General features: G+C 38.1%; 1 protein-coding gene and 1 long non-coding RNA gene across 14 annotated transcripts in view; both read left to right on the top strand.

Moving 5' to 3' along the window:
* The window catches only part of LOC147026221 (solute carrier family 2, facilitated glucose transporter member 12-like), a 78,121-nt gene that overhangs the window by 25,289 nt on the left and 37,816 nt on the right, over positions 1-15,016 (top strand). For 2 of the 13 annotated variants that reach the window (XR_015058164.1, XR_015058168.1), the window contains exons 9-11: positions 5,411-5,495; positions 6,274-6,330; positions 8,113-8,578. The exons of 1 other annotated variant lie outside the window; for it this stretch is intronic. Coding sequence is in view for 6 of the 12 variants with exons in the window: in XM_085881407.1 (XP_085737533.1) it covers positions 5,411-5,492 (82 nt within the window). In the remaining 6 variants the exon portion in view is untranslated. 10 more of the 13 variants (XR_015058166.1, XR_015058167.1, XR_015058165.1 and 7 more) reach the window with 10 other exon arrangements.
* On the top strand, positions 9,617-12,034 carry LOC147026222 (uncharacterized). Its single transcript, XR_015058170.1, has 3 exons — positions 9,617-11,250; positions 11,594-11,651; positions 11,876-12,034. It is a non-coding gene; the product is annotated as an uncharacterized LOC147026222 (long non-coding RNA).

Raw genomic sequence — 15,016 nt, 5'->3', positions numbered from 1 at the left:
GGAAACTGAAATCAACTTACTTGCTAGTTAACCCAACTATCTTGCTTGCTAGTTTCAGTTTTTCTTACCCTCCTCCCTTTTCCATTTTCCCTGTTCGTTTATTCCTTTGAGGTTTGTCCCATTGTTCATTCCAACTTGATCATCCATGAGCCTTCCTCCTGTAAAGAGAAAAAAATGTCTAATATTCCCACTTCTCCCACATTTTGTGGTCAACAAGTCCATTAAAGTGTCACAGCACAATGTGTGAAGGTAAAAATTGGGGAACATGATGATGAGGACAATAGTGATGAGATGAACCATTAAAAGGTGATTCATAAATTGTGCCAGCAGGGGGCGTCATTGCAGCCTCACCTGTGTTCGACTTGCCCCACTGTCAATTCATTCGCTCTTCCTTCAGGATTTTTTTGTATTATATTAATTATTATGTAAATGGTTGGAATTCATCACTGGCTTCATGTATTGATCACTTTTTACTGGGTTCATCGAATCTCCACTGTCCTGCAGATAATGTACTCAATTTTTACCTTCTTGCATTGTGTTATAACACTTCAAATATAATTGTTGTTTCTTTTCGCGATGCCAATAATGTGTCTCGATGTTCATCATCCAAAGAATACAGACGTATACATTTACCTCTCACCTCTCACAAAGTGCTCTAAATAACACTCAGACATTATCCATATAAGTTAAAACAACTCCTTGCAACAGATTAGGTGGTTCATCCTGATTTAGTGCTGTTGCTTGTCAAGCATTTATCCTTCCAACTGTCTTAGCATCATTTTTGCGAAGTGGCAAATTGAATTTCACACTTCATGTGGCAGTGACTACTCCATTATTGAGGATTTGTGCCATCATATACTAATATCCTTTTAATTCGTCATGCTCATGTTGATAAACCTGTTTTGTTATAAAACACTTCTTTTGATAATGAGGACACAGCGAATTGGAAACGGCACTCTGTCGAGCACATACCTCCACCAGGCTGAACATTATTTTATATTTTTATTTATTATATTTTGTATCCCACTGATTGGCTAGAACTGGATCTGGACCTGAAGCAAAATCGAATTGGCTTGTTGTTGTCACTTAACCAACTCGTCCAAAACTTTTTGAAATATCATGATGTATATGTATATATATATATATATATATATATATATATATATATATATATATATATATATATATATATATATATATATATATATATATATATATATATATATATATATATATTGTTTTTGCCCCCATCTCTCAATTGGTGAGGAATTGCAAAAAAAAAAATTCTCGGATCCAGATTCAGATCTTCACCAAAATTGAATTGATTCTTCCTTGACAAACACCCAACCTCTCCACCAAATTTTGTCCGAATCTGTTCATAACCTTTTGAGATATTGTGATATACAGTATAATCGTTTGACGAATCGGTTCGTTCTAATATAATCGTGGCGGAGGTTGACGTGGATGAGAGGTGTCGTGTTAATCTTTTAGTAGCACAGTAAATGTGTTTCCAAATCGGCCCATTACCGGATTTTGTTGCAGGTTGTGACCACAGTGCGGTCATTCTGTTCTTCTCTCATCTCATCTCATCTCTCGATCATGGATAATCGTGTTTCCTTTTATTATCTTGCCAAAACGAAGTTTTTGCAAGATATGTTAGTCAGCTTGTATGTTTTATTATTTATTTATTTATTTTTTTGTTTGTCTGTAATCAAGTATAAATCACTCTGCAGAGCACAGTTATCATTGGAAATTTTTGTAACTTCGCATATCAGAGTCGTATAGAGGTCCCTTTCAGCACATAAAATTTTCAAGGTCACTTTGTCGCAAATCAGTGGAGTCGACGAAACCCTTATTTTTTGATTGGATCATCTTCAAACTTCATGGGAATATAGTTCATGGTCTGGCGCTCAGCTGATTAATTTTTGGTGGCGATCGACCTTGGCCTTCATGGTTAGTGCCTGAGGTCAAACATTTGACCCCAAGGTCAAATTTTCAAGTTTTAGGAACCATATCGTGTAGTACCTCAAAATTGAACACCTCGATGAGTGCTTTCTGGATATGTCAAGCTTGAGACATTATGACGTCATTTGGTGTCGTTATGAGGCAAACGCATATTTTTCATGGTTACTCTGTAGAACGATTCTCATCGGAATCTCTCGTCAGCAGATATTCCTCAAGGAGTCGCTCCTGGTGGATAGCAGCTCTGTTCACCTCAGTGTGACCTTAAATAAGTCACATGTGGTCACCTTTTGGCAAGACAGTTTTTATTTTTTTATTTTTTACTTTTGTAGCTTGTTCTCTTGCTTTACTTTAAGGACACTGGAATCTACAGTTAATTAAGTCTTGAAAAAAAAAAATGATTTTTGAATGTTATCTGCTCACCTTGTACCTGGTGTTGGCTTAATGGTTAGGGTTGCGGGCTTTGGATCCCAGGATCCTGAGTTCACATCCCGCTCAGCTGTTGAATTAATACCAGGTGGGGTTAAGTCTGCCTGTCATCCTTCCGAGGTCGGCGAAATGAGTGCCAGCATGCTGATATTCTGTGTCGGAGTGGCGACCCATCCAGGATTGTGCTCAATAGCCAAGGAGACTGCTTTAGCAGCACCAACGCTCTGCAAAGAGTATGGTCCTAATCTCCTCCTCCTTTTAGTGTGCTTGACTGTTGTACATGGCATCATCAAGTGTTGTGGTTTGCTCTCTCATGCTGGGATGGCAATGTAGCATTGACAGGATGTGCAGAACTTTTTTTTTTTTCCCCCCTTAATTGGCATCTTGTATTTCCATTGAGTATTATATTGTTGTGGACCCAGGGTTGGGAGCGAGAAAACCACGAGGCGGGGGGGGGGGGGAGCTACCTCGGGTTCCCACCAGACTCTTCGGAATTGCAGACAATCTCACACAAATAACTCGGTGACGCGGCGGGTCGCTAATCGACCGTGAATGCCAATAACTCGACCACGTGACTTAGGCTCCTCTGTCTAATGAATACCGATTTACCTTATGGTCACGTGATCTAATTACCAGGGGATGCCCTCGGTAGGCCTTGTACAAACCAGATCACCTTACCGGATCAAATGCAGCTGAGTGTATAGATTATATATTTTTGATTTGCCTTGCGTCCTTGGGCTTGGCTTGCCCAAGGATGTACTGGCTAGAAAAACAGATCATTGGGATAACGTCCTGGCTCGGCTAGGAAATGACCCATGCTGGACCAATGAAGGAAATGACAAACGAGCTGGAAACATTTCTACACAAACCATTTATTTACAATTAAGCGAGGAAAGGTATGGGGTTTATTATTATGTACATCAGGGAGAGAAAGGAATTCATGGGGTGTGACAAAAGGCAAGCAATTTACAAAAGCAGACACTGAGCAGACTTGTCCTGCGAGAACTTCTACCATCTTAATTTGTGCTTGACAGGCACTATCACACGCACACACACGCACACGCACACGCACACGCACACACACACACACACACACACACACACACACACACACACACACACACACGATCAGATAGCCAGAAAGAAAGAGAGCAGACAAGCACAAACAGCTTCGTAATACCTGGCACGGTCGGCTGACCAACGCAACCCAGTATTCTTTGGGGGAGGTAGGTGGGAGAAATACTGGTGTCTAAGGTGTGGTGTGCCAGAGAAAACTGTGATTGCAAATCTGTAATGAATGCTCTTTTGTGCGTCCAAAGGGGATGAGAGATAGAGATAGAGATATATATGCGTGAGGCAAAAGATTCCTAGCCTAGTCGCGTATAGGTCTGAGTGTGGCGTGTACCTCTGTGGGATGCTCCGCTTGAGCATTCCCACCTCAAGTCAGCGCGTCATCTCTTGCTTAATCACTTTTCCGGGGCGTGTGGAAACGTGTGCTCCACACTGGTCCCAGAAGAACGTCTGTCGCACACTAACCCCGAGTGTAGATGCAACGACGAGCGGTGAAGAAGAGGGCGAGGCAGGCAGGCGAAAAAAGAAGAGGGTGGGCGGCATCGCAATCTGCCTTTTATAAGCCCCAGGCGAAGGGTGGGGTGGCAACGCACCGTGACCCGAATAGCGCTTCCCTATTTGGCAACCACGGTCCTAGCCCCGCCCTGCCAGGCTCCTGGTGCTCATTCGCACATCCGGCGTGACATGGCCCCGCACCGAATTCCCGTACCCTCCCCGCGACCCCCGTCCCTCACAGCCTGTCCTGGCGACTGGACGAGGGTCGTATCAATCCCACGTGCCCATTCGGGGCATCCTTGGCAAGATGCGGTTGGTGCTGTTAACGTGCTTGGCTTGTCCCCACATCACGAGGTCCGAGTAACCCGAGCCGTGCAGCATACCTCTGTTTAGTGGCGAGTTGCATCGATGCAGGGGTACGAGGAGGCATGGGATGATTTTTTTTTTTCCTGTGTGCGGGAGATGGTGGTCGAGGTGGTAATTTTTTATTATTATTTTTGTTATTATTTATTTGTTGTTACCTTTTAAAATAAATTTATTTTATTTTTTGATGAGCAAGGTGAACTTCCATTGTAAATTGGCATGCAGGATGTCTAATGAAATGATTTATACTCTAAAATGACCTGTCCTGTGCATACATGCATGCAAATTGCCCTCCATTAGTTGGACAGTTTGCCTGACACCACCCACAGTTTCTATACTTTGTCTGCCAATTCAGGAACCCTAGGAATTTATGTTTTAGAATCCTTTCTCTCAAGCCGTTCTTTTACTGCAGAGGTTGTGCAGATCCTCCTATTATTTCCGATTATTTTCTTTTGAAAATTCGAGTTTAACAGGCAACTGTGAAATCTGCGATAGCATGATAGGGGAGCAGAAAGTGTAGCATATTCCGCTGTTTCGACGTGGAAATTCCCATTTGCTTTTATGAGTGGGAGGAGGGTAAAGATGGGACAACTTTTGGGGATTTTCAGTGGGGTTAATGGCTTCACTGTGGGGAGGGAATCAATACCTCAGGGATGGGAGGGGAAGGGTGAAGACTTGGGGTTTGGAGAGGGAGGCTGATGCTTTTTTTTTTTCTTTTTTGTTGAGTTGTCAGAATTGCATATGTAAGTATACTCTTTGTGTGTGTCTTTCATTACTCTCTCCATATTCTGGTTTCAGAAGGTGGAATGGAGCCCTCCCATGTCTCAAAGTATCGACCTTCATGTGTATATGTTTGTGTGTACATCACTGGGGGAGAAAGGGGGGGGTGAAACAACCACTCTCCGGGTAATGTGCTCGTATCTGTGAAAAGGCCATGCCGCCCAAATCCTGTGAAGAAAATTCTGTATGTTTTCAAAAACATTTACCAACATGCTCTCTTGTGCTGCTTATGTACAGGCCATGCCAAAGTTGTAAGTGGCTCAACTATATATATATATATATATATATATATTTTTTGTTACTTCTGCAGATGCAATTGTCCCTGTTTGAACTCAAGAACTAAAAGAATTGATTCAGTTCAATATCGACCTCTGCTTCAGGGTGAATCCTGAAAGGTCAATACTTTTTTGAACCTCTTCCTATGATGGACAGCTGTTGGTTTGCGGTCAGACGAGATAAGTGCTCAAATAAAATAAAATAAATAAAGTTTGCATTCGCTCATATTGAACAAGTGTATAAAAATCACACATTGGTTATCACGGTTACATTTTGTCACATAGGGTGGGAGCAGAGTGGCTTTTGGGTTTACACTTTTGTATAATGGTATTTAATTTTTATACACCAGGTTTGAAGGAGATGTTGCTTGTGTTTTGTAAAACTAGAATGCTGTATGTTCTGATATTTTATCTGACAGTCTGATTCCATTGTACCTTTTTTATCTATTATTTCAGACTGCCATCTTTGAGGTGCTGAAGAATTTGAGCATTGTTTATAATAAAATTGTAACACTTGGGCCCACTTTTGTGTTTGTAATAATGATTTTGTTAATTCTGTCTCTGTCTGTCATATTTATATATATAGTGTTGTGGGAATGATTTTTAGGGGCTACATTTTGCATAGGATAAGTTTGTTTCCTGTATTAAATGTATTTGCAAAAGCGTGAGGATATTTAATTGAGATTAGAATTGCATCGTCTTGTGTGCAGAAAAATGTCATCTACCCTCCCCACTGTTTCTGTCTAAAACTGTCACCATCTCTCAAAAACCCCCTTTTTAATGTTGTGTGTGTGTGTGTGTGTGTGTGTGTGTGTGTGTGTGTGTGTGTGTGTGTGTGTGTGTGTGTGTGTGTGTGTGTGTGTGTGTGTGTGTGTGTGTGTGTGTGTGTTCGTTTCAGGGTCTCGTGCAGTGAATTGTTCTAAAAATTTCCACTCTAAAGGCAATGTATAACAAGGTAGGTAAGTCTGCTTAATATTGCATAGCGTTACAAAAAATTTAAACGTAAAATCAAAAACTATTACATTAAAGAAAATTCTGGAGTGGTTAATTATGTTTACATTTTTGAAGTGTACCAATACATTATGCCAAACATTAGGATCTGCTAGTACCTAAATATTGTTGAAACAGATGGCTATCAATTAGGTACAGTATTTTCGGTATAGTTTGTCATTTTAAATCCCAATTTAAACAGCAGCAGCATAAAAACTGTGGCTTGTCAAAAAGGGCAAAAAATTCAGAGGTGTGTTCAGTTTTTTTTTTTTTTTTTTTTTTTTTTTTTTTTCTTCTTCTTCAAAAAAGCCATTTAAAGGACCATGGTTTGCATGCAGAAAGGCGGTAATAAATAAACTGTTACAATTTGGTTTTGTAACTCCAACAACTAACTGGTGTAGCCTTCTCAGTCTGTTATGATTGTGATTGGGCCTGTAGCCTTGTTGGTGATATATATATATATATATATATATATATATATATATATATATATATATATATATATATATATATATATATATATATATATATATATATATATATATATATATATATATATATATATATATATATATATATATATATATTTTTGTTGGTTTGGTCCTTTATCGTCATCGTGAACTATTCAGCATTGACGAAAGAGCACAGACTGTTGTAACGTAATATAACCTTTTCTTAGTATACAAGAGATCCAAAGTTCTTATCCCATCCTATGGATGTTTAATTATTTATTTTTAATCAAAATCTGAACATGGATCATAAAGTTTCTGAAATGATAAACAATTAAATAACTTATTCAAATGAATTAATGTTATCCACTTAGCCCATTATAAGAGAACAACCTAATTGGGCTTTCCTTTTGTTGTCAGACTTGTGTGCAAGGGAAGTGTTGATGCAAATTTCTCCAAAAATTAGCATAATGGGTTTGAGGGTGCTAAAAATTAAATAACGCAAAAATAAAAATGTTGCTAATTGAACTTGATTGTTAATTAACTTCAAAAATTAAATGTTTTTGGTATATAGCATAATCTATTGTTATAACCCTTTAATGGGAATTGTACTCAAATACAACATGATGATTATTACATTTATGTGCTTGAACATGTATCTTTCAATATATATATATATATATATATATATATATATATATATATATATATATATATATATATATATATATATATATATATATATTTATATATTTATATATATATATATATATATATATATATATTTATATATATATATATTTATTTATATATATATATTTATTTATATATATATATTTATTTATATATATATATTTATTTATATATATATATTTATTTATATATTTATATATATATATATATATATTTGCATTTTAAATGACCTTATGTCTCTTTTGTACTGGAAGAGGATCATTCTGCTTTGTAAAAAGTGCTCCTTGTTCCCCAAAACAGATTGGCATTCCAAATAATCTTTAATCATTATTCAGTATAATCAAATTACCTATTTGATTTTATTCTGCTTATTAGGAGATTCTCATATATATATATATATATATATATATATATATATGTATATATATGTATATATATGTATGTATATATATATATATATATATATATATATGTATATATATGTATATATATGTATGTATATACACACAATTGTATGGCATCTCAATGTCTGGTTGAAAGCACCATTCTAGCTTCAATGGAATTTTTGCTTGAGGTGATATCCAGATGTATTTTACACTTGTCAGCTTCAGATTATAAATCGTTCCCTCGCCTTTTCAATTCGAGCTGACCTTCTGACCTCCGGAACAAGGAGCCATGTGTGATCCATTCTCGCACCCAAAGGGCTACATGTCATTCCGTGTCGAGGATTATCAAAATATCGTTGGATTATCTCACCCCCTCTGATCCATGAATATTATGTAAAAATTCCTGTCAACCTTTAGGTCATAAATATTCCATGTCCCTTCAACATTAAGCTGACCTCCAGATGGCTGCAACGAAGCTGTAAATGATCTCTCCCTTGAACCCTCAACATCTCAGCTGTGGTGTCAGCATGTCTGGAGGATGAACAGACCTTGTCTCACTAAATACTATTTTAGAATTTAAAGTTTCCATGTAAAATCAGAATTTTGGAGGAAGATTGTGTTGCTGAACTTCTCCTTAAAATTCCCCATGTCGATATGTTTGTTTTTAATAAATGACTTGAATGTTTCGGAGTATTTGAAAATTTATTTGACAGAAGTAAACACCAAGGGGGCTTTGAAGATTGGGGGAAGGGAGCATCAATCTGTGGTTACAGAAATTGAAGTTATTGAAAATGTTGATGAAAACATAACATAACAGGACAGAGCAAAGAACAGCCAAATAAGTTTTTTGAAAAGACAGATGTGAACACAAGCCAGAACTTCAAGAAAACAACCAGATTACGGAAGTTGATGAAAACATAACAGGATTACAGGACAGAGCAAAGAATAGACAAATGTACGTGTGATAGACACTGAAGTGGATATGAATGTTCAGCTTGAACAAACTCCAAATTTGATCATACATAAGATATTATCCTTTCTATGCAACTGATGATCTTAAGTTGAATCTGATTATTAACAGGGAACCAGACATTAAATTTCCATTTTCAACCAAACTTTACAATGATAAGCATAAATAATCTGGATCCATGAAAAGATTCTGTTGTGACTGGTTCAAAATGTTTGATTTCATGTTGTATTCCAAAGCAGGTGATGGTTTTTATTGCCTTGCCCTGTTGTCTTTGTCTTTTCCCAGACACTGCACATCGCCACCAAAATAAAGTGATAAGTGAACCTTTCCAAAATTGGAAAGATGCTCTTGTTGACCTCAAATTACATTTGACATGTGACTATTATAGGATGTCCATGGTTAAACTAAAAGCATATCAAACGCACACCGATCCATCTAAACAGATCGATGCAACATTCTCCCATGAAGCTGCAGCAAACATTGGAAAAAATAGGAAGATAATGATATCTATCGTTAAATCGGAGTTTTGTGGTAGACGGCATTGCACTCAGAGCACACAGGGATCATGACTGAAATATGCAGCAGCTTCACCAAGGACATAAACATTATTTAATTTTTATTTCGAATGATCTTTAAAATTCATGACAAAAATAAACGCCCACAAAAAATGTTCCACTCGCTCGGCTCGACAAAATTCCATTTTGCAATACAATTTATTTATTTTTTTTTAATTTATTGCTCCACCCCCAAAACACACACACACACACACACACACACACACAAGCAATCGTCAAACACTTATTTAAGAGCAAACTTTCCACAAGTATGTATTCCTCTTAGACTTACTTGGACAAAAGACATGGTCATTGTTCATTCATGGAAGAAGAGACCAGAAGAACTGAGGAGAAAATCAGAATGGAGTGTGGGAGTGGCTCCTCCCTTACCTCACACAACCATGTGGGGTTACGTCGGGCCAAATATTGAGTGTGGGTGGAGAGGGTTAGGATGGGAAGGATGAGCGACGGAGTGTCATAAGCATGTGAGTAGGGTGAATATACTGGTTCTAGCTCACTTTTCCCCATGTAAATGAATGGGGGATTTTCAGCGATTCCCTTTTTTTTTCCCCTAAAAATAAACCCCCTTTTTATCCGTTTTTCCCTGCTGTGCAGGGGTTTGGCTTTTTGTGAGGCAATGTTTTATGGTCGGATGCCCTTCCTGGACGCCTCTTACAACACAGGGATATGGTACACCTATTCTAACCGGGGCATACACCGGGACCAGTATACTGGTACTCATTTCGCCGACCTCGGAAGGATGACAGGCTGAGTCAACCCCCTGGTGTTAATTCAGCAGCTGAGCGGGATTCGAACTCGGGACACTGGGATCCCAAGCCGCCACCCTAACCACTAAGCCAACACCAGGCTTTGTATATATATAACCAGGCTATCCCAAGGTATATTTATTTGTCTCCCCTTTAACCTGGAGGTTGATCAGCTCACTCATTGAACCTATAAAGATTTGTTCATTCTCAAATTCCTTCAATAGTTTAATTTTCTTTGCACAATAATCCCCATCTAAAATATTGACAAACAAAACATTTGAATCTTTATATTTTTTAAGATACCCCTTTTGTGCCATTACGAAATGATAAACTTCTCTTTATGATCTCATCTGACCACCGCCCGAGTTGCAAATCATTTTTGTGTATAAACCACGCCATAAAAAAGTTTTGTTTCAAATGTTTTCAGTTCATGCCGTGAAAATGAGGAAGTGTTTTTTGACACGGTCGTGCTGTGTGGTTTTAGACAGTCATGCTGTGAAAAAATAGGAACTATTCTGTGAGACAAGGTCTCGTGTTTATATTTTATCTCAGAACACGAACTGAAAACATTTGAATCAAAACCATTTTAAGTATGTTTTGTAAATGATTCATACAATCGCCTAGTTATTTTCCAAGCTGTCATTTCCTGTGGCCGCACCCAATGTTTAGGGAATTTCCTCATTGTAGCCTTATAAGTGATTCACCAGACAAAGTTTCTGCCAGACGGGATTTTCATTTTTACAACTGAGACATGGATGATCTCTCTTCCGATGAAGGCAAAAGCTTACAACAGAGTTGGTAAGTTTGTTTGGTTTTCTCTTTGAACGATGAAGCAAATGATTATTAATTAAATCATGATAATTCTGATATATATATATATATATATATTTTTTTTTTTCCCTGACAGGGCATTGGAAGAAATTGAGTTTACGTATCACGACGTGGTTCATGAAATTAATACTCTTATTGAAGAGATCAATGATTTTAGAAGAGAATTGAAAGACATTTTCAATGAGTGGCACGAAGTCTTATCACGTCCTATCATCTCGAAGGAATTAAACCAATGGTGAGACACGTGTGTGTGTGTGTGTGTGTGTGTGTGTCTCTCTCTCTGTCTGTCTTCCTACCTACCTCTCTCTGCTCTTATTGAAGAGATCAATGATTTATAATGACTGGTCTCTGATCTCGAATGAATTAAACCAATGGTGAGACACGTGTGTCTATGTGTGTGTGTGTGTGTGTGTGTGTGTGTGCGTGTGTGCGTGTGTGCGTGCGTGTGTGCGTGTGTGCGTGTGTGTGTGTGTGTGTGTGTGTGTGTGTGTGTGTGTGTGTGTGTGTGTGTGTGTTGCTTTCCCTGTCTGTCTGTCTCTTCATCTATACCCTTGACTTATTTATTTTTTTTTTTTCAGCACTATCGCACAACATCAGCTGTTGAAGCAATCTTGTACAACACATGATTTTCTGGAGGTAAATATTTCTGAATTATTATTAATATCACTCTCTCTTTAGAATGTCGTCTAATGTTGGTTGCATTATTAGTTTGAACGCGGTTTTGTCAGTACACTGGAATTAATTTTATTGACCTTGAAAGGATGACAGGCTGAGTCGGCCTCCTGGTGTGTTAATTCAGTGGTCAACGAGGCTTACTCATATTACCATGTAATTATTATCCACTTTTTGTTTCAAAACAGAATATGGTGTCTGAGTTTCGAAATCACAAGACATCTGGAGAAGATTGCTGGGAAAGATTATACATTCTCGCAAATGAATATTTAATATTTTCAATATTAATAAATTATATTTGTTTTGTATACAATTACTTGATTCTGAATTACAAGAAGAGGATCAAAACATGAAGGGAGGGTAGGTGCGCCCCCAATGACCCATCACCCCCTCATCCCATCCCTCCCCTCCCCATGTGTGTGTGTGGGGAAGGGTGGGGGTGGGATGAGGGAGGTGGTGGGTCAAAGGTGGGGGGCGCACAGGGGGATGAGGGGGTGGGGCTTGTGTGGGAGGGGCTTGTGTGGGCGGGGCTTCGGTGGGGCTTGTGTGGGCGGGGTGTGGGTGGGGCTTGTGTGGGTGGGGCTTGTGTGGGAGGGGTTTATGTGGGCGCGGCTTCGGTGGGGCTTGTGTGGGCGGGGTGTGTGGGCGGGGTTTATGTGGGTGGGGCTTGTGTGGGAGCGGTTTATGTGGGTGGGGCTTATGTGGGCGGGGCTTCGGTGGGTCTTGTGTGGTCGGGATGTGTGTGCGGCGTTTATGTGGGTGGAGCTTGTGTGGCAGGGGTTTATGTGGACAGGCTTTATGTGTGTGGAGTTTTTGTGTGGAGCTTGTGTAGACAGGACTTATGTGGGAGGGGTTGATGTGGGCAGGGTTTATGTGGGCAGGGGCGAATGTGGATGAGGTTTGTGTGGATCAATGGATGGGTGGAGAGATGGGTGGATGGGTGGATGAGTGGAGCTTGTGTGGATGGGTGGATAATTTTTTAATTAAATAAACATGTTGTGTGTGGGGGAACTAATTAACTAATCACTAATTATGTGAATATGGGTGGAGCTTGTGTGTGTGTGGAGCTTGTGTGGAGCTTGTGTGGAGCTTGTGTGGAGCTTGTGTGGAGCTTGTGTGGGGTTTGTGTGGGAGGGGTTTATGTGGGTGGGGCTTGTGTGGGTGGAGTCAAAAAGGGGCGGAGTCAAAAAATTTCAATTTATTGGGGTTTGTGTGGGGCTTGTGTGGGTGGGGTTTGTGTGGGTGGGGCTTGTGTGGGTGGAGTCAAAAAGGGGCAGAGTCAAAAAATTTCAATTTATCTTTGTCTTTTGTAATTCCTGTGAATAAAATGAACCTAAAATCTCTTCCCCTTCCAAATCATATATTTTATAAGTCCAAGGAACTGTATCTATTACATCAACAATTTTAAAAAGTTCTTTCGTCCATCGTTCAGTAAAACCCTTTTCAAAATGAGATTTCCACCTATATATTCTTACGATATCACCAACTTTGAACTTAGGTTTTCTGACATTAATCTCTTTTTCATATTTTAATTTTGTAAATGTTTCTGATGGCTTCATATTCGTTGACGTGTGAATCGTGTCATTATACTTATCCACAATATCCTGAATAAAAGATAACCATTGTTGTGAACCGAGTTGTGTGAATTTTTTATATAGTCTCTCTTTTAAGGTACGATTAAAACGTTCAACAACAACTGCCTTCCCTTCATTAAAGGTACTGTATAATGTAATACTGTTATTTTTTAGAAAATTCATAAATGTCTTGTTATAAAACTCTCTACCCTCATCAGTCCACAATTTTTTAGGTTTTCTTACTTTTATTAAATATCTGTTGAAAAGCTAACATAAGAGTATTACCTGTTTTGTTTTTTAAAGGGACAACCCACGCATATCTACTCCTCAAATCAATAACGGTTAAAGCATACTTGTACCCCTTATCATTATTGAGTTCAATCAAATCAGCAGACCAGATATAATCAACTTCCTTGGAATAAACTTTCCTTCTCTGAAACTTTGTGAATATTGGTTTATGTAATTCATCAGCTAATTGCTCTTCAGTCTTAATGGCATCATTAGAGCCTATGAGTTTTTTGAATTTCCAAGTCCAAGTTTCAATTTAGCACTAATCATCTTCTTCACGATGAACCTATCAACTTTTTCTCTCAAGGTTGGATTTTGTATCAGAGACAAATTATACAACATTTCTCTATCGGCTTCATGCTTTTCTTCCAACGTTGTGGTATTCCCATAATCAATATCGTGTCTCATGCACACTTCATCAACTCTATTGATTGGTTTACTCCAGGATTTAGGATTGTCTGCCTCATCTAATCTTTTATCCAAGTTTGTGCCTGGACCACAGAAAGAATACCCTGGAAGATGTAATTCCCCTGGTATTCCAGTAGTTGTAAATTTACTTCCTGATAAAAACTTTTGTATATCTCCTCCGAGTTTGTGTTTGGAGATAAATTGATTTTTTTTTTGAACCACACACCGAACATATACCTTTTTGGATAACCCTGTTATTTTTACTTTTAATATATGAAATATTTTTCGTATTAGTTTTCTTTTACATTTGAGACAATAACTCATTTATTTATGTGAAAAAGTCCTGCAGAGTGCAAAAACCTTTTTAGTTTCCAACATGCACATTTGAATCTTAATTTTTAAAACATAAAGAATCCTAAGAAATGCCTTCACTCTCTCCTCCATTTATTTAAGAAAAAACTTGAATTAAAATGAATAGCTTGACGATGTCAATAGTCTTGAAGAAAATATTGCAAATAGACTTGTCAATTCTTTGTTTTCCTCCTCGGTGGGTTGAGTTATTTTCTGTAATACCGCCAATCTTTTTTGAATCTCACTGGTTTCCATATTTTGATATTTATTTTGTCTCGCTCTTTCCTCCCTCTCCTCCCTCTCTCTCTTCTCTTTTTCCTCCTTCTCTTTCTTCTCCCTCTCCTCCTTCTCTCTCTTCTTTTTCCTCCTTCTCTTTCTTCTCCTTTTCCTCCTTCTCTTTCTTCTCCCTCTCCTCATTCTCCTTTTCCTCCTCTTCCCTCTCTTCTTCAACTCCTTCCTCATCCCTTACTATCCTTGAATCGTTTACACCCCATAGAATATTATACATATATTCATCAGGATTTCTTGTTATTCCTGCATCGAAAATAATTTTTTTTACAACAGGAAACCAATAAAATTTCTTTTGAATTTCTAAAAGAGCCTTACCTTTTCTTAACTTTATAATTTTTTCATTATTTAACATTCTAATTAAATCTAAAGTTGTCGGTTTATCAACATCAGCATAATGCCAATCTTTTATTGAAAATA

The sequence above is a fragment of the Eptatretus burgeri genome, chromosome 5 (genome assembly GCF_056783735.1).
Source record: "Eptatretus burgeri isolate ZD-2024b chromosome 5, Ebu_testis_v1, whole genome shotgun sequence".
In the NCBI taxonomy this organism is placed as follows: Eukaryota; Metazoa; Chordata; class Myxini; order Myxiniformes; family Myxinidae; genus Eptatretus; species Eptatretus burgeri.
The sequence above is the reverse complement of the archived record's forward strand: the minus strand, read 5'-3'. Positions and strand labels throughout refer to the sequence as shown.